Source organism: Durio zibethinus, chromosome 7, assembly GCF_047325235.1.
Source record: "Durio zibethinus cultivar Kanyao isolate XHJ-2024 chromosome 7, ASM4732523v1, whole genome shotgun sequence".
Lineage (NCBI taxonomy): Eukaryota > Viridiplantae > Streptophyta > Magnoliopsida > Malvales > Malvaceae > Durio > Durio zibethinus.
Genome location: NC_143168.1, coordinates 17,669,937 through 17,690,975, shown reverse-complemented (window position 1 = coordinate 17,690,975; position 21,039 = coordinate 17,669,937). Strand labels below are relative to the sequence as shown.

The following is a 21,039-nucleotide window of genomic DNA, read 5'->3' as shown; positions in this document are numbered from 1 at the left end:
TCTCTTCCAGCAATAGGGATTTTACGTTATTACTACTAAATCAAATGCTTGAATGCTACTATACAATATTTATTTTTTATTTCTTGATAAATATATGCTTTATTTATTATTTTATATTGTAATCAAAATTTTTGTTAACTTCTTTGTAAATGCCACAGCAACTATGAAAAACAAAGATTTGATACCATCCGAAGAGCATCAAGTGAACAAAGATCAGGATGTGTGGAGCAGTCTTCCACCAGAGCTTTTAAGTTTGGTATCATCAAATCTCTTTGCAGGGGACAAAGCGATTTTCCATGCAATTTGCAAAACATGGCGATCAATCCCCATTTCTCCACCACGTCCACTTCCTTCTCCATTCGAACATGATGAGGATTCTCCATTTCCATGGTTGTTCCGAATCCTAAAAGGCAATACTGACAGAGGCCAATTTTTTCATCCCCTACATAATTACACTTGCGAGTTGGACCTTCCAGCAGAAGTATTAGGTGCTGAAGTCCGCTTTTCAAAGTATGGCTGGCTACTAATGACTCGAGATGAGGCACATCCGTTTCTCTTCAATCCTTTGACGAAAGAGGTTATTGAACTTCCTGAGCTACCTCCCCTCGAATGGGTGCATTCGATGTTCTTTACTTCTCCACCTTCCCCAGATTGTTTGGTTCTCGGAATCGAAGGGCGATTTTATTCAGTCTCCTTTTTTGTCCATAAACTAGGAGAAGATTCTTGGGAAATGCTTAATTTTCCATGTAAGGGAAAGTTTCGATTATCAATTTGCAATCCAGTTTTATACAAAGGATTATACTATTGTTTGGATGCCAAGGGAAACTTGGGAGTATTTGATCTGAAAGACATAGAAAATAGTTGGGATACCTACAAAATGACTTTCCCATCATGCCGTATCAATTCAATTGCTCAAGCATCTCTAATGGAAGATGAAGAAGAATTGTTAGCCGTTCTCATTACAAAGGATGATCAAAAGATTCATGTTTTAAAGTTGAATCTGACAAGTAAGATATGGGAACCGGTAAGAAGTTTGGGAAAGAATATGTTGTTCGTAAGTAAGGGTGCATCCTTCTCCAAAACGGCTGTCGTGAGAGGAACCGGTAACAAAATTTATGGTCCAAACTTTTGGGACAAAAATGGCTCGTTTTGCTTCTATTCACTCACAACCGGAAAGTATCATTCTTTCTTTGATAATCTTTCAAGTAAAGATTCCTATAATATTAAATTCCTTCAACATAGCTCTTGGTTTATATCTATGTAAGATTGTTTCGCCTCCATATTTAATAGTTGTTTCCAATCTTTTAAAGGTTTAAATAAATTATCTTGTACATTATACTCATATTAATCTTTATAATATATTATCAAACTTAATTTAATTATATTTTGATTTTTTTTTATACATGAGAGGCCATAACCAGTAACTTGAAGATAAAAAAAAATTACAGGTGATAGGATGTAATACTACATGTTGATTAATTATTGTTATGTAAATGGCTAACTAAAACTACGCTATTATAATATGCTTCTTCATATATCGAGTGCTAAACAGTAGCCATGACATGAAGATGATGAATAAGATTTGATATCAATATGGCTTGAAAACGGATGCATAATGAAATTTAAATTAACTAAACCCCACCTTGCATCATTCTCAATTAGAGTCATCAAAAATGATCTAAACTTGAAATTTTCAATTCATTCTTGATACAACTCAATTGGATTTGATTAAAAAAAAAGTCAACTATATAAAATTATCTGAAATGACCCCGAATTCAAATTAAGGTAAAATATTAATAAAAAAAACAATGTAAATCTATTTATTATTTAATTTTGATTATAAAAAATAAAAAATTTCCTTTTATATGAAGCAGTGCTATCAGATGAAAAATTTTGCTAAACAACATTACTGAGAGAAACAGTACAAGTAAAGAGAATTAACAAAATATCTCTTTATTTCTTGGAAGACTAGATTTATAAAGAATCTCCCACCCCCAAGCACCAAAGTAGAAACACATGCAGCTCATAAGGAACCATATTTTGTAAGGAGAATCCAGATGTTCTTCAGGATACATGCTTGATTCCACAACTTAAGAGTTTTCAAATCATGTCCCCTTGACAAATGAAATCCCAACTAATAATCGTAGAACTTTTCATCCCCTTCCAAAAGAAAGCAAAGCAGAATTGAGTCACTTATTTTATCACTTTTTGGGGAACAGTGAATTGACGACACTAGAGGTTTTGCATACCAAAGAGAGGTGATTGGACAAGTTAAAGCCTCCCAGCATAAGATAGGTGCTTGGACGTCCAATTGTTGATTTTCTTAGTGATTTTCTCAACCAGAGGAGAACAATCTTTATCACTGCGCCTCTCAGGCAAGGAGCCAAGTTTGATCTCATTTTTACTTCATACCTGTATATGGACGCCCATCCAAAATCTAGTATTAATTTTAGCATTAATCCTTAAACAAATCATTCCAGTAAATAGTTGCAACAACTTTTTCTTATTCAAAAACCACAATCTGATAATTCTGTTATAAGCAGTTTTATAATTAAATACTGACAAAAGATTTTAGTATAAGTAAAAGCAAGATTCCAAAACTAAGAACAGAAATTCACATATTTCTGCTTATGGATTTGTCATAAATCAAATATTTTCATCAGATATGGAAACAAGGATTAGGGAATGTAAATTGTTATGTTAAAAATAAGAGACAAACAGCAAACCGAAAAAAAAAAAGCACCAAGCATATGGAATATTAATGACCATCTTTTTCTTTGTTTTGTAATAAAAATTCTCTATAAAAATAAAAAAAAAAAGTCAATGTTTAAATGGAGGGCATTTTTTTTTCATAAGAATATGAGCTTGCAATATTCACTCTCAAATTTCAATTTATAATTGGTGGGAATAACCATACCATATAAACTCAAAGTGTCCTGCTTTATGTCTGGCATCCTCTCTTGAAACGGATTATGTAGAAATAATAATAATAATAATAATAAGTAAAAATTATGCTGAAGAATAAATTGATTCACTTATTTCAAAGATTAAGAGTGTGGGGTGAAACTAAAATGATACTCTAGCTACTCTGGCTCTCTATGATGTCAAATAAGGAAACTAACTCCCACTTGATAAGGAATTAAGAATATCAAATCCAACCAAGTCAAATTTCCAATGATAAGAAAGATATAAACTATAATAAATTATCGGACCATAAGAAACCAATAACTCAGAATTGTTCAAAGTCAAGAATTGAAAAGAGAAAATACCAGCAAAAGAATATACTATTCTGTCGCATAATGTTGTTGAAATGGATGAAGGATGAGAGACTTAGTGATATCCGTAACATATTGGAAAATCCATCAACCTTGAAGAACAAATTTTGGTAATATTGAAACACGGTAGTCTTAAGCTGATTGACTTTGCAAGTAAGAGAATACATGTTGTAATTTGCAGTGCCATGCATGATGCACCTGAAATTCAAGCTGAGAATTGAAGTTACAATATAAAATGCAACAGTTCAAACAGAGCATTCTTAGAAAGTGGAATAACCTTTTGGGCTCAAAGGAAAGTGGCAGTCTCGAACTTCAGTAGAACAATTCAACATTCAACGATCAAAAGGCATCTCCCACGTCACTCTTTAAAGAAATTGCAACTTGATGAAGGGAAATAAAGTGGACAAATGAAGAATTATGAGAGTAGAACAGGTACTTACTTTCTATCGGATTTGAATTGAAAGGAAAATGAGATATCTCACAAGCACCAAAACATATTTGCCTTATTCTGGCTTGTCCAACTGAAGGGTCACCTCAGTCACTTCAGAATTTAGGACATTCTGTGATTGTAAGAAACAACAACATGGAAAGGTAAAACCAACAATTGATCAATTAGTTATGTCTGGAAAGGCACCAAATAACATTTTACAATCATTTACATTAGTAAAAAGAAGACACTAAAATCTTTATGTTTGTAGCTTCAGATTATACTCGTTTATGTTTATAGCTTTATGTTTATGGATCACTGCACAAGTACTTTTGGCAGGATGGGGAAAAGCAAACGTGGCTGAAAATTTGAAGAAATAAAAACTAGAAAAACATAAGAAAATCCTTTAAATTGACACATACCATTTCTTTGAACAGCTCTTTTACAGTAGTTTTAAGGTCGCCTTCCCACCGTACTCTTACTTCAACTTCATCTTCTGTCAGTTGCACTTGTTGCAGCTTTGGTGTGCTTAAAACTCCTTCACAGAAATTCTTCATTTTTGGGCACTCTCTCAAAATCACCCTTCTCAAGGCTGGGAATTCAAAGATATGATCCCCTAAGCAAAAGCTTGCTAGACTTGGAAGACAACTTAGCCGCAGATACTTGAGTTTGGTGAACATAATGCCACCTTTTATTTCTTCACCCTCACAAGCTATGATTTCCTCTATCATCTTGCAATCAGTTATGCTCATTCTTTCTAGTAGCATCAGGCTCTTAGCTGTTGAGCACGCTATTAAATTGATGAATCCATGACATCTTGAAACTTCCAGAGTTGTTAAATTTTCAAAAGACACCGATGATGGCACTAAAGTCTTTAATTGTCCACATTCCAGCACTTCAAGAATTCTTATTTTACATAAAGTTGCTCTAGGATTGAATTCTTCTTTCCAGAGATGTGTCAACTCTGGAAGTTTAGACAACCTCAATTCCTTTATCTGAGTGAGAGCTGATGTATGTCTTTCCTCATCGCTGATCCCTTCAAACTGGAAAATTTGACAGAAGGAAGCTTCATTTATGACAATCTTCTCAAGATATGGTAATGGCCGAAGGAACCAATATGGAAGAGCAGTTGCTGATGTGTCAGGAAAGCATTTGAGGTTAAGAACTTTTAGTTTTCTGAAACACTGCAATGAGAGTTGTCCATGCCATATCCCTTTCATCTTATCTTTCCGCTTCCATATCAATTCTTCTAGGACAGGAAAAGTGTCCTGTATATTAACAAATATGTTAAACAACAGAGCTTAAATTTGTAAAGGACGTTAAAAGTATAATTGCAACTTATAATTTAATATCCAACAAAGCTCTTGGTAAGAATTAGATGAACATTTGCTTTTCTTTCTTATAATTAAGAGAAGATGAGAACAGTAGTTATTTCAATAAGCATTTAATGTGCAAAGTGCAAACCGCCAGTGTTTTATAGTAACAAAATAGATACTTGCTACAATAAAAAGAACTAATCTCACAAAATGAATGATATAAAATTGTTACAGAAGATTTGGTGCAATTAATATGCATGAGAAGAATTTTAAAATTTTGTTTGTGTTCATACCTCATTGACCCAAAACAGGGGTTGTTTATTTGAGATTTCACCCAGCTGGCTCTCTGCTTGAGTTTCTCCAAAGCCAAGACATTCTGAAGCAAATAACTCTACTTTGTGGCAAGAAACCAGCTTCATTCTTTTCAATGATGGCCAATCTGTAGCATGCATCCTAGAGTAGAAACTTTTCAATTTGGGCAATTCATCAAGTCGTAGGTATGTTACTCTGGGAAATACAAATTTAGTAACTGCTTCTACCACAATAGATTCAGTAGCTGTTACTGCATTTGATTCATTAGCAATGAGTCCTCGTGGTTCAATTATTTCTTCTAGCGAATTACAATTCACAATCTCCAACTTGTCTAGTTCCTCAAGTTTTTCCATCATGCTAAAGGGAAAAATATTTAAGAGTGTTTCACAGTCTTTAACCAGTATGTTCTTTAGTTTGCAAAATGAATCCATGTTGAGTTGGTCCTGCCATATCTTTCTACAGTCCCTCATACCTGTGACTGTCAAACTCTCTAAACAAGGGAAAACCACCTAATAAATTCATATAATTGGGTTAATAACTGAAATACGTATGAAAATAACAAATTTAACAAATGTTCAAAAAAAAAAAAAAGAACACCAAACAAGGTTGATGAAATAACAGATGAAAGAAAAGCCACAACAAATTAAAATGATAATTCGTGAAGAAAATAATGGTAAAGGAAAAACAAAAGAAGAATCACCTTTTCATTGAAGAGAGCGGAATTATCAACCTCCAAGTTACTTCCTTCTGTATTTTGATGAATTTGAGGTTCATCTCCAGTTACAGATTTAGAGATGAATGTTTTCAGTAAAGGACAATTTGTTAGCCTTAAAATTCTCAAGCATGGGAATTTAAAGCAAGATTCAAAGCAGAATCTTGTGAGTTCGGGAAGGTCTTTGAGCGACAGGAAATCTAGTTTAGGGAATAATGTCTGGCTCATCCTTTCTTCTTCTGTCAACCCTTCAATGAAGATTACTTCTTCCATGATCTTACAGTCCCAAATATCAAGGCCTTTGAGTTGCACAAAATCTTTTGCCATGAAAGATGGAAACAGATATTTCAAATTGTGACAGCTCTTCACCCACAAGAATTCTAATTTCTCAATATATAACGAGGATGGGAGTTGTTGCTCGTGCCATATCCTTTGAATGTTAATTGAGGACAAATCCAACCTCTCCAATTTTGGAGAGACAATCTGCTGGCATAATTCTCATGGTAAGATCACTCTTCGTTCTTTAGATAGAAAATACAATTGAACATTGAGTTCAGTGCATAGGTATGTTATAATGATAAGGAATGATGATAGTCAAAACTCAAGACTAAGATTAACTTTATCACGTGGGTTTTGTTCCCCTCCATTGTTTTGGTTTAATCAAATTTGATTTGCTTAAGCACATTAGCCCAATGGAGAGGATCTCAACCCTTGAAAACAACATTCCATATGCTCCCACAACACAGACCACGGCCAACTCACTCACCTGCTTCTTACTCAAATATGTAATTACCAGTTTTGCGCCGTGAAAGAGGAAAGAGGATATGAAAATACCCTGCTCTGAATTTATATTTGATATACTGTAATTTATAGGTGCTATACTATCAGTGAAATATACAATGACACTTTATAAAAAAAACAAATTTATATTTGATATACTGTAATTTATAGGTGCTATACTATCAGTGAAATATACAATGACACTTTATAAAAAAAATAAATTTTAAAGCCTAATTGAAAAGCATATACACTTAATTCTAAAAATATATTTAAAATTATTCTTTTATGAAGTGTCATTGTATGATTCATTAACTGTGTATAGCACTTAATATACTAATAATGCATCAAATATAAATCCCTACCACCCACAAAAACCTTAACATACCCAAAACCCTATGGACTCTCATATGATGTGATAAAAGTTGGCCATTCCAAATGGAAAAAAACAAAAAAAAACAAAAAACAAAAGAGATGCATGTACAACTATTATTCAAATGGGAGATAGACATAAAGAAAAATGAAACAAAATCTTGCAAAAATATAAAAATGAGTCTTCACTAATAAACTGACCTTATGGCCGAAAAAGGTTGCAGTAATATAGACGTTCCCCTGACCAAGCTTTTTTTCATTTCCATCACCAGTTGTCCCTTCCTGCTTGTCTCTTGACAATGTAGTCATTTTTGGACAGTCAGCTATTCTAATGCCATTTAACGATGGAAATTCAAGAGCTCGACTTCCCAAATAAAAACTTGTCAGGTTGAGACATGATTCAATTTCTATCTTCCAAAGCCAGGGGAATATTGTTAACTTATCTGTTGTTGGTTCCTCCTCAACGCCCTGCTCCACGATGACTTCTTCCATTGTACTGCATTCTTTTACTTTTAAATGGAAAAGTCGCTTGAGGCTCAAAGCCATAGAGAGTGTAAATATGTATTTCAAGCTGCTACAATTACAAAATTCCACATTCCTAAGGTTTTTGAAGTCCAAAATTTCTTGAGGGTTGGTATTCCATATTTTCATCAACTCAGGAAATGTGTCTGAGAATTTGAAATCATATATGCCATGGTATCCAACCTAACCAATTAGGCGATATATTCGACCCGTTATATATGGTACAAGATAACAATCACAATTCACAAATACAAATAATAACAAATTAACAATTAACACTCTTAGTTAGTTATTGAACTACTATAAATATCTTTTGAATTTCGAAAACAATGAAGAAGGCAGTATTTCAATCATAAAAGAAAATTGAACAGCAGTATGCAAAATAAATTTTATCAGGAGGAAGCGTTATGAATTAATCCATACCTTTTCTGAGTACAACTGCTGGATGGTGATATTAAGGTCACCAGTCCAACTTCCCTTGTGACCATAAGACGACCATTTTACTCTTTGTAATCGTGGGGTGCTTAAAACACCCTGAGAAAAGATCTTCAATCTAGGACACTGATTCACAATTAATTCTTCCAAACAAGGAAACTTGAAGGCGTAATTCCCTGAACAAAAGCTTGCGAGGCTCATTAAACAGTAGAGTTCTAAATATTTCAATTTGCTGAAAAATATTATCTCATTATATGTTGCTCCATCAGATCCCTCGTTTGCAACAACTTCTTTCATTGTATTGCAACGCCTTATCCTCATTGTCGTTAATTGTACCAGACTCTGGACTACTGAGGGTGTAACCAAGTTTATCATCATGTTGCACCCTTGCACCTGCAAAGTCGTGAGATTTTTAAAGGATGCTGAGGAGGGTGAGGATCCAAAACTTATCAAATCATTACATTTCTGGACTTCAAGAGTTTCAATATTAGGAAGAATGTGGGCTAGCTCTGAATCTTTCTTCCATATATGTGTAACATTTTTAGAATAATTCAATTTTAACTTTCTAATTCGAGAGAGGATTGTCCCTCCATCTGGCTTCTCAACAGCACCTTCTTCACAAGAGACTAGATATTTTAAGTCGCAGAACCCAAATTCAAGAATTTCCAGATTGTAGAATATTTGGAAGAAATTAATTGGAAAACTAGGAGATCCACTACGGGAGTCATACAGCGCAAAATCTTTTATCTGGTGACAGAAGTTTGCTGGAAACTGGCCATCACATACCATTGCAATATCATCAATTTTTCTTAACCGCAGTTCCTCTAATTTGGGAGTGGCCTTGAAAACCAATCAAATAAGAACAAGTCAGAGCCAACATTCCTCCACAAGATCAAAAGGAAAGAGTCATTCAACTATTGGTCACAGGTTTAAGTAATTCAAAGGTCCTTAAAATGTGCATTTCAATCATCATTTCAATTTTGAATTATTTAGTCCTCCTACTTATATGATTAATCAAGTATATTTGTTAAAAAAAAAAGTAAAAATTGTTAACACCGATGAAACGAGAGCTGTCATTCCGTGATGTTTGCATGTAAGGAAAATAAAAATAAACACTAGTAGTTTGGCCAGCACGATGTTATACGGTTGTAAATCTTTTTCATTTTTTTAATGAGTTAGATATTAACATAAAAATTATGAAATATTTATAATGTCTCGTGACTTTATACGAATGTTAACATGCATACAAATAAAATTTCAAAGGATGAAAGTAATTGAGAGATTAATGGACTATTAGAAGCATGTAATAAAAAAATTAATTTTAATGGATTATACAATTCATGTTGCATAATTCGTGTATTCGTATCGGATAAAATACTGATAATTCGTGTATATTAACCATATATTACACGAAAATTATGTATTAAAATTCATGTCAATACAAAAATACGAAATACATTATTTTGTTAATTCTAATGGTTTTTGTTAAAATTTTAAACAGTATTATTTTTGTATATTTTTCATATCATTTTTATGTGATATCATCGTGTCTTATTTTAAATCTTACATCTCATTTAACATTTAAAATTATAAAAGTAACAACAATTCAATTGAATAATTTCTTCTAAAAAACAAATACTATTCTTCGATTTAATTTTTAAAAAAGATAAAAGTTCATTTTAAGATACATATTTTTCAACATAACACTATTTATATTATTATTAAAAATTGTGTGTATGCATAGTAAAAAATTCTACTTTAATGTTCTAGTTTCAATAATTAAAAGTTGTATATGTATATATAAGATCTAGATAGATATATAGATATAAGATAGATTTTACCAAAAAAAAAAAAAGAAAAAAACAACCATCTAGATCGGCCATTCAAAGTTAACAAGTGAACATAATAATAATAATAATAATAATAATAATAATAATAATATTATGTGTACATTATTTTTATTATATTACGAAAGGATACAAAGGATGTCATTAGACATAAAGGGATATAAAGTTTTACTATATTTCAAAATTAACATCCATTTACAAATAGTAATGAGACCGTGGCTTGGTGGCAAGGTGAAAGTCCTAAAACCTTAAAATCTTAGATTCAACTCTCACTATATGTGAATTTAGTTTTTAATTAAGTTATAATTTATTAGTTAATTATTCAATGATATGAATTATATAAATGTAATACTTGATTATGAGTGTAATTTTAAAAAAAAAATCCTTTTACAAATTATTTTATTATATTATAAAATTATAAGGAGAATAAATTTTAATTAATAATTTTTTTGAAACAATACTTAACTAATTAATTGAGATAGATATGAACCCGAAAATTTAGCTCAAACGATTCACTTAACTATTTATAGTGTTAGATGGACTACTTGCAAGGCAAAAGTTCCTAACACCAATATAAAAAGGAAATTGATATAGATATAAAAAATGTATTTTCTGTCATTTAAGATATGATCTTAATTTTCATTTATGTCTATTTTCTAATTATGTTTATTATAAACTCAATAAATTAAGAACACAGCTATTTATATTTCAAAAATTTTACTTAAAATTGTACTCATAACACATATACATGTGCAATCCATGTAACTCTATGCTAGTATAATAAAACTATATATGGATGTTTGTAAAACAATTTTGGATGTATAAGGGCATCAAGTTTTTGTTGAACTCCTAAGTTAAGCCTTTTTGCTTCAAATGTTATATTTAGAAAAATAATATGAAAATAATATTTCAAAAATTAAGTGAAAATTTTAGGAATACAACACATTCATTTATTTATACTTCAAATTATTTTATGTTTCAAAACCTATTGCATTATTGGTGAAAAGAATCGTTTGCATTTAAATTTAATATTTTGAATTAAAATCAGAATTAGAAATTGAGTTAAATAGAAAGTATATCAAAGGTGAACTTTAAATATAAAATTAGAATGCAACAGGCGTTTTTCTGTAAGAATTATTTTTATGAATATTTATGTTTTTATTAACAAATGTAAGTTGAAATAATCAAAAATATATTTTATAAATGATTATATATTGTCAAACATATTAATTCAAAAAAATTCTTATATGATTATAGTTTTATTCATTTACCAATTAAAGCTAAATATTTCACAATGCCAAACTTAATCTCATATATAATTTTTTAAAACAAAAATAAAATATGCATTTATCTTAATATTTGTGAGATTGTTAACAAATTAAATTATAATATAAATAAAATCAAGAAAATTTTCTAAACATAATAAGTTAAAAACTTACTTTTAAACTATAACTCTCAATCACACATTGGTTAGATATGAAGATAAATATAATACATAAGAAAATGTTTAAATCCATACTTGTAAGAAACTTTTTATGACATAAAATTATGAAACTTTCATATTAAAATGAATAGTACTTTATAGGTTAAATAAAAATTTTCATGAATGGTATTAGAACAATCATCAACCGAAAGTTTAAAAATTAAATGCTACACGATAAAAACTACTTCTAGAACCTTGCCTTGAATTCTGGTTCTGTGTGTTATGTGTTAAACTAGGATGTCAAGCTTTAACAAAGAAATTATAATGCCCTTAATCCCATATTGATTAAGTGTAAAGATACGATATAATATATAAATAGATATTTAAATTCATACTTGTAACACGTTTTTTGTGGGATAAAATGATAAAATGATAAAACTTTCATATCAAAGTGAATAATTTCTTATAGGTTGGATGCGGATCATAAACATGATAATGTTATTGAATAGATTTATATTTTTATTGGTATAATTTATTTTTAGAAAACTATATTTTGTCACTTTCCATTATTGAGAACAATTTAAATTGATATTTTTATATTTTGTATTTTTTACACATATCCTATTAAATCATAAATTTCTACAAGAGAGATATTTAAGAAATAAATAAATAAATAAAGAAAAACCAAAATTAAAAAATATAATAATCAAAAGATTTCATACCTTTTTCTTTTTATCCCTAATTTTCTTTTATCAAAAATATAAAAATATTTTACTTAAGTGTAAATTAAAAAATAAAGATTAAGAAAATAAACAAAAATAACAAAGAAAAAGATTCAAAATTGTTTTAAATACTAAAACCATGTAAAGCTCAAAACATGTCTGCTTTTTAATTTTAAAATATCTAAATTTGTTCCTAAAATTTTAATTTTTAAAATTTATAGGCTATATTTTATGTTCTGGTACATAAAAAGTGAAAATGAAACATGCAACATGAAACATGAGAAAACAAATAAAAAAATAAATTTATATTTTCATTTTAAGTAGTTTTATACTTCATCATTTGTCTCTTTAAAAAACAAAAGAGTTCAAAATGTTTATGCTCATTTAAAAAAAAAAAAAAAGCCATTGCTAAATGTACATGTTTAATATTTTTTAAATTATTCTAAATTATATTATTTTAGAAGATATTTTTTAAAAAATTTAAGAATAGCATAATGTTAAAAAATTTTAAAAAATCCAAAAACCAAAACCTTTTTTTTTTTGTTTTCTCTAAATTATTTTCTTATTTTGTTTTCTTGTTCTCTTTCTCAATTTGTTTCTTTTCTTAGCGTTTTTGTTTATTATTCCTTTACCTTGATAAAAATATCCTTAAAACCAATTAATCTCTTTAGAGGTAATTTAATAATTTACCACTAGATATAGTATAATTTTATATCCAATTAATCTCAAATTATCATTAACCCAATTAACCCTAAATGATAATTTATGACAATTCTTAATTGTCCAAAAATTATGGTCCAAAATCCCAAAATGAGCAATCTCATTCAATTAGAGATAGCTTTAATATATAAGTATTGATTTTAGAATTATTGTTATTAAATCACAGATAAATTAAAAAAAACATTTATTAATTATATTTCATGTAATAACTTAAAATTTCATTATTGTATTGGTAACACATATCAATCATTGATGTGCCATGCATGTGACCATGTTTTAGTTTTTTAAAGAAAATAGTGTAGGTTTATAATCATACCTCTTCAACCAAGAAAAGTGGCCGTCGAATTGTGGATTCCGGTTGGTCATTCCCATTCATTTCTTGGATGCTAAGGCGTTCGGAAGCTACTATCTTTAGTAAAGTTGAATAATCTGTCTCCAACTTTTTCAACATCGGCCAAACTATTGTGTGTTGCCCTGGATAGAAACATTTGAGCTCATTCAGGTATCTAAGCCTCAGGGAAGACACTTGGGGAAATTTAAACCTAATAGGCTTCTCCAATCCTTCTCCTGCCGACACAATCTCCTCCACCCCACATTGGGTCACTTCTAGAAATTCAAGTTGTGGAAGATCTTTGGCTATGGACGCTGGAAATAGATTTTTCAGACTCGGACATTCTGTAATAACTACTTTTCGTAGATTTTGAAATGCGAGAATTCCACGGGGATCATTATTCCAAACATGCTTCAGTTTTGGTACCTCAGAAATGTACAATTCTCTTGGTTGGCAATCTACAGCATGTATTTCTTTGATATTTAACCCTCCAACCTCAAATATCTGTTGTAGTGAATCACAATCGCTCACTGTGAGCTTTTTCAGACAGCTGAATACTCCGATTATAGTAGATGAAAAAACAGTCAACAACTCATCACAATTTGTAACTGTCATTTCTTCTAATTTACGAAAGGAACCAGCTAGAAGTTCGTTATGAAGTATCTTCTTCACATTTCTCAAGTGGGAGATTGTCATCCTTTCCAAGCTAGGAACTGCAGCCTATTTAATAATAAAACATGCCGATGGTAACGTTAGTTCATAAAATTAAGGCAAAAATGCAAGGAGAAATGAAAACAAAGAGAGAACAGAAGTAAGAATAAAAGACTACTAACTCGCCTTCTCATTGAAGAGAGCTTGTCTATTGGATTGATAGTCCCCCTCCATTTTACTTTCATTAATAAATTCTCTTAATTTTGGGCAGTGCTTGATCTTCAGCACTTTCAAGGCTGGGAACTCAATATTATAATTTCCTGAGCAGAATTTGATGAAATTATGAAGATACTTTAATTCCAGGGAGTCTAAGCGAGGGAAACAAATCACAGCTTCCTTTTCTTCTTCTATTCCCTCTGTAGATATTATATCTCTCAAGCACATGCATTCCCCTATCTTAAATTGTTTGAGCTGCACCAGACTTCTAGCAATAGATGGCGATAATAGATATTCCAAGTTGTCACAGCCCTCAATGATCAAGCTCGTTAAATTCGGAATGCCATTACATGCCTCTGAAAGCTGGCTGTGCCATATTCTTTTGGCGTTAATTGAGGACAATTGCAGGCTTTCCAAGTGAGGTAACATAAACTGCATGCAAATACAATTTAAAAAGAAAATAGAAGAGTTTAAAAATAAAGAGTAAATTATTAATGGAATATGTCAATGGTGACTAAATCATTATAATGTCACGTGAATAATAAGATTTAATTGAAAATGAAAATTAAAACATTAATAAATTTTATAAACGTTGGTGATAAAATTATTATTTTTTAAAATTTTTGTCACTAAAATAAAAACTCTTCAAAATTAAGTGACAAAATGTATAATTTATTTTATTAATATCTGAATTTTTTATAAAATTTATAATGCTAAATTGATAATGCCACGTGCATATAAAATTATATGGCAACACACCGTAGCAAATGTATTCAACCCTAGAAAATTACATCAATCATCCGATGGCCTTTAACATTTGAGTGACAAAAGACTAAAATTTTGACAAATGCTAATGATCAAATTGTAAACTTTTATAATTAGATAATCAAAATAATAAAAAAAAATAGTAAATACTTAAGTGACCAAACATGTAATATATCCAACAGTCATATCAAATATTGATTCTTAACTTACTGCATATATTGAATATTAAACCTTTAACATAACATAATCTAGAGGGATTATGGACTCATTCAAGGGAAAATAAAAAATCCGAAAAGGCTAAAACAACAAAAAAGTATATCAACTTTACCACATTATTTAAATAAATTCTTATATTTTTATTACATTCAATTAAGTTTTTAATCTTAAATTTATGTTTAAATAAGCCCTTAACATACGACATCACGTATGACATTAGTTTCTCACAATCACAAATGCTAAAGTAAGACTTTTATTTATGTAAAATATCAAAATTTTCCAAATTAAGGAGAACCAGAAAAAAAAATGTAGTACTTCTTTTTAAATAAGAATTTATTTGGATATAAATAAAAGTATAAGTACTTATTTTAATACAATAAAAATACAAAAAGTTATTTAACTAGTGAAATAATTCAAAGGACTTTTTTAATATTTTAGCATGTAAGCAAATATGCATAAAAGCCAAAGTTGGAATATGGAATAATCCACAAACAAACAAATTAATACCTGTATATTGAAAAGTGGCAAGGGCTCAGAGCTCGCGTTTCCCTGCTGCTGGGATGTGAAACACCTTTTGTCTTGAGAGCAAAAGGTAATGAGCTGTGGCAGACCTTCAAGTGTCATGGACTGCAATTGAGAAAGCTTAATTTTCTCTGTTGCAATATATTGGACCTTCCGACCATTTTGGATGTGAAGTTTCTTTAAATGTGTAAAATCTTCCCCATTATTTAACTCAGCAAGTACATTCTTGATGCCTTTAAGTTGATCCAGATGTAAATCTTCAGTCTTGTTCATCAATATTTTTACCCCATGATCCATGTAAATGCTTGAATACAACTTGAATTTCAATGTTCTTGAGTATTCATAGTTTCTGGACCACTCCCACTCATCTCCAATGAGAATCCTGTATCTGTCCAATGCCTCAATGAACACATGTTTTGGAATTATTTGGGCATTAGGAATATGAGCATAAAATGTGGTCAGATGAGACAAATGCTTTAACTCCTCAAGACTAGCATTTCTCCTTTCTTTGCCGACTACTTCATCTTCCCATTGAACAAAGCTATTGTCCATATATAATTCTTCTAATTTGGTCAAACTCGACAAGACATTTGGTGGGATGATTTTGAGTCTAGTACAATGACTCAAATCTAGCATCCTTAACTGAGTCAATTGTGCTATCTCCTGAGGTAGTGCTTTAATGTCTGATCCAGCAAGGCTAAGGATTTCTAAATTCTTGAGCTTCCCAACGATGGTTATGTCATCTAGTGTACATTGGTTTAGACACAACGTGTGAAGGTTTGTGAGGAGTTCAATTGACACTGGTAGGGATGGAAAGTGCATTCCAGTCAAATCTAAGACTTTGAGTCTTTCTGTTCGTCTGAAGAAGTTGACTGGAATTTTCACTGTACCTTCATGGGCCATATGGAAAAAGGAAAGAAGTGAACACTCCATCTCCTCCGGAAGCTCACTAATATTAGGATCAAGTAAATTAATCGCACTGCAATTTCTCATCGCCTCGTTTTCAGGCCACTGTTTCAGCACATCACCATTTATTAACGCAAACATGCGGAGGTCCCTATTTGCAATTGATGTAGCAACATACCAAACAACGTCATGGATATCAAACCGTTCACTGTTGTAACTATCAAGCAACAGACAAGAGGCTTTCAGGTTACTCACCACTGTCAATACTCTGTTTCTTGCTTCCTCTATTGTGTGGACGCCATGAAACAAACCCAGACCGATTATATATTTCAACAAGTCTTCAATCAACCCATTATGGCCTAAGAAACTGCAAAGCAAGAAAGTCAACTTAACTTCCTCGCTTTCTAAATAATTGTAACTCAACTCTATAGCTGAATATACGCCGGCTGTTACCCCTTTAAAGTCTCTTGATGAAGGCCTCTTTAGTTCACACAAAGCACTCTTCCATTCAAACAAACTTCTGTTTCTCAAAGCCCTTGCAACAGTTGCAATGGCGATTGGCAGTCCCGCACATTTCTTTGCTACTTCAATAGCTGTAGCCTGTAAATCACAACTTTCAACACAGTGACCAGCCATCTTCTTAAACAGGTCCCAGGCTTCGTCTTCATTTAAAAGGCCAACTGCAAAATTTTTCTGAGTATCCATCCCACTTGATAGGACATTGAGATCTCTAGAAGTCAGCAGAATCTTGCATCCCTCATGTTCATTTCCAAAAGGAATCCCAACTTCCTCAAGATCTAATCTTGCCCATAAATCATCCAAAACAACAAGAATCTTCTTCTCTTTTTTCAATCTTTCTTGCAGTCGAAGTGCCCTTCCTACCATACTCTGTTCCTCGAATCTTAAACCCAATAAATCTGCAATTTGATCTTGAATTCCCTTAACATCAAAGGTCTGAGTTACGGTTGCTATAACCACGGAATCAAATAACTTGCCTTCCTTGACCTGTCTAGCAACTTCTTTGACAAGCGTAGTCTTTCCTATGCCACCCATCCCGTGCACCCCTATAACGTTGATACTAGCATCTTTCAGTGCCTCCATGATTCCATTCAAAACCAACGTCCTTGACTCGAATTCTTCAAAACCTCTAACTGATGCGGCAATGATACCTTGTGGAGCTGCACGAAAAGAAACCCTGTCAAATTTGGCCTGCTCAAGTAGCTCAGCAACAGCCTTCGCCTCCTCTTCAGCTTTCTTGTTAAGCTTGTAACGAGTCCAGAGATTAGGACACAAGCCGATGAAACACTTTTTCTTTGCTTTTGCTTCATCTTGCATTACTTTCTCTACTTCTTCAGCGATCTTCTTGTCGACTTTAGTCAACCAGTTGTCAACATCATGTTCGATCTCTTCCCCGTTTCTGTTAGCAGCATCAACGGAATGTCGCACTCTTTCTCTTCTATCCTTCAGGCTCTCAGCTTGATTCTTGAGGGTCTGAACCTGGTTCTCATGATTGGAAAGGTGTTTGATATGGTTTTTTATGGGAGAGATGGTGTGCTTTGCAGCTGTGGCAATAAAGCTAAGGATGCCAATAACAATCTCCATTTTTCCCCCTTCCAAGTTGTGAGAAGCAAACTGAACAAAAAGTATAGCTAAAACCAATGAACAAAAAAAAAAAAAACAGGGGACTGGGGAAAGAAAATTATAATGAAACGACCAAAAAGAAAAGCTCCTTGTATACTAAGTAACACCAAACCGAGCAAAAGAAAGCAAATGGCCTAAAATTGGAAGGGATTTTAGTGGCGTACCTCCTGAAAAGATGAGAAAATTTTCCTTTCTTCACTCTTACTGATGAGAACGAAAATGAGAAGGATTTAGTAATTAATTCTCCCACTTATCAACGAGCAAATTTGTCCTAGTTTCATAACAGAGCAAAGGAAGGACTAATTTGAGAAAGGCAACTCAAAGCGAGAAGTTTAAATTATTTTGCGTGGATGTGATGGCCATTGAAGTGTCTTGAAAATCAATGCGATAAACTGAAAAAAGAAAACATTAAAAAAAGTCACTTCCATAAATCTTAATTCTAATATGTAAACCAACCAATTTGAGAATGATTGGACGGTTAAGAGCACTATTTGACTAATTAGTCATCATGCTAAAGGTTCAGAATATTATTTTTAAAAAATAATTTTTATATAATGTAAACAACGTGTCAAAGATTACCAACGCGCTAATGACTTGTTTCCTGAAATTGTTGAAGTTCATGCGGCAGTAGTTTCATTGGAAAGAAACCGGTGGTCGGGTTAGCAATAAATAAATAAATAAATAAACATTTTTAGATTAAATACATACTTGTTCTCTATATATTACCATTTTGTATTTGATATTTAAAGAATAAAAATTTTCAACTAAGTAAACGAACTTGTTTTCGTGTGTCGAATTGTCTAAGAAGCAAACTTCATTGTAACAAGACATATTTGACCAATAGAAAAGTGTAAGCTGTTGGGTAAAGCTTAATCATATAAATACGTCAATCTTATGCAATTAGTGGGTTTCTTGTCATGTTAGTGGTAAAAAAAATTTTTAAATATTTTTTTAAAAAAAGTCCTAAACAACATAAAAATTAAAATAAAAGAAAAAAATAAATAAAGTATGAAATTTTCTTAAAAAATTAAATTTTAAAATATGAAAGAAAACATTTTAAAGAAATTAAAATCTTGACTTTTTTTTCAAAGAATCAAAATTCTTCAAAAACTGTTTAAAATTTTAAAATTTTGAATTTTTTAAAAGAAATTCAAAATAATAATAATAAAAAAAAACAAAATAGAGGAAGAATCGAGTAGAGAGAAAGGGAAGGGAAGAAGGGAAATGAGAAAAGAAAAGGAGTGATTTGTCCTTGATCGTTTGGTCTGCGATAGATTAAGGCTGATTTGACATGAACCAGAGAGATCGACTTCAATCCACCTAATATAGGGCAGATCAACCCCAAACAATTACCCTAAACCGATCGGTCCGTCAAAACGTCCCCTCTCCCTTCTCCTTCATCTCTCCCCTTCCCTCCTTCCCTTATTTTCTTTCTCTCCATTCTCTCTATATCTCTTTTTCTGATTTTCTTTTTTAATTTCAAAATTTAGAAAAAAAATTGAAATTTTTTCTTGAATTTTTTTTTATCATATCATAATTTTATTGAGTATTTTTCTTCGTTAGTCCATCAACTAAAACTATTAGTTAAAAAGAGCAAAGTATGTAACGGAAGTAAGTGGTTTTTTTTTAGACATCTTATTGAAAAAGTGGTAAAATAGGAGAACGTATTTAACCCAAACCTTTAACTTTCCATATGTTTTTCAGGCTGGACCAAAACATACAGCTATTTCATTTTTTTTTTTTCACATTAACGCTATGATTGGATATATATAAATAAAGTAAATGCATAGAAAAGAAAAAAAATTTAAAAGAAAGAAAAAAGTATATTCATCTTTTGTTTGAATACTTAAAATTAATTATTTCATTTGTTTCCTTTTGCATTTTTAAGAAAAATTAAGGGGTAAAGTGAAAAAAAAAAAAAAAAGTTTCATTAAGTAACCTCTAAAGGAGACCTTCTGAAGAAGGATTACATTATTTTCAGTATCCTTCAGTCCTCATCCTATCCTAGTGACGCTTGCTGCTACAGTGACAATTGAGCTAACAATACCAATAACAATCTCCATTTTTTTTTTCATTTTCTAAGTTGTGAGAAGCAAACTGAATAACAAAAACTATAAGTAAAACCAAAGAAAGAAAGCCAAAGGCCTAAAATTGGAAGGGATTTTAGCGATGTACCTCAAAAGATGAGAAAATTTTCCTTTCTTTAACCTTACTGATGAGAACTGAGAAGAGAAGGATTCAGCAATTAATTCTCCCACAGCAAAGTGATAATTTTTTTTTAGTTTTGTAACAGAGCAAAGCCAGAATTTATTTGAGAAAGGCGACTCAAAGCAAGGAAGTTTCAATTATTTTGCGTAGATGCGATGGCCATCGAAGTGTCTTGAAAAGTAAACGCAAAGAAATTTCAAAGAGAAAAAATTAGAAAGAAAAAGTTACATCCACAAATCCTAATTCTAATATATGTAATTAAATTAAACAATTTTAGAGTGATTGGACCCTCAAGAGTATTATTTGCGTTAATTAGTCATCATGCAAAAGGTTCAAAATATTGTTTAAAATAATATTTTTATTTAACGTCAACATCACTGCCAAAGATTACCATTACCAACGCGCTAATGAGTTGTTTCCTTGAATTGTTGAAGTGCATGCAGTATGCAGTAGTTATGCAGTAGTAGTTTCACCGAAAAAGAAAGCTTGTCGCGGATCAACAATAAATAAATAAATAAATACAATGGAATGCAAAAGAAGAAATCTTTATATTATACTATTTTTCTTAATTTTATATTTAAAAATAAAAAATTTCAATTAAATATTTAAATTTATCTTCAGTAAATCAAATTACTTTAAAAGCTAACTCCGTTTATATTTAATCAACTGTTAGGTAAAACTTTTTTAATATGCCAGTATCACATTATTCCTGAGTCTCTTATC

The 21,039-nt window shown here is 31.2% G+C and overlaps 2 protein-coding genes across 11 annotated transcripts; one reads left to right on the top strand and one right to left on the bottom strand.

The window, feature by feature from the left end:
* The first annotated feature begins 148 nt into the window (after positions 1-148).
* LOC111286874 (F-box/kelch-repeat protein At1g57790-like) lies at positions 149-1,349 on the top strand. Its single transcript, XM_022877030.2, has one exon. The coding sequence runs from the start codon at positions 164-166 to the stop codon at positions 1,262-1,264; it is 1,101 nt and encodes a 366-aa protein (XP_022732765.2). The 5' UTR covers positions 149-163; the 3' UTR covers positions 1,265-1,349.
* Positions 1,350-1,811: 462 nt separating this feature from the next.
* LOC111286870 (uncharacterized) lies at positions 1,812-20,468 on the bottom strand. Of its 10 annotated transcripts, XM_089763689.1 has the most exons (15): positions 20,284-20,468; positions 18,273-18,500; positions 15,547-18,099; positions 14,029-14,490; positions 13,177-13,911; positions 8,137-8,988; positions 7,393-7,896; positions 6,031-6,525; positions 5,312-5,839; positions 4,125-4,970; positions 3,716-3,835; positions 3,553-3,638; positions 3,270-3,473; positions 2,250-2,412; positions 1,812-2,160 (listed from the first exon to the last, which is right to left on the bottom strand). In XM_089763689.1, the coding sequence occupies exons 3-11, from the start codon at positions 18,067-18,069 to the stop codon at positions 3,779-3,781; spliced, it is 7,002 nt and encodes a 2,333-aa protein (XP_089619815.1). In that variant the 5' UTR covers positions 18,070-18,099; positions 18,273-18,500; positions 20,284-20,468; the 3' UTR covers positions 1,812-2,160; positions 2,250-2,412; positions 3,270-3,473; positions 3,553-3,638; positions 3,716-3,778. The 10 variants fall into 10 exon arrangements, with proteins under 10 accessions (XP_089619815.1, XP_089619805.1, XP_089619814.1 ...); XM_089763679.1 differs by having other exon boundaries at positions 1,812-2,412; positions 6,031-6,528; XM_089763688.1 differs by having other exon boundaries at positions 1,812-2,412.
* Positions 20,469-21,039: the final 571 nt, after the last annotated feature.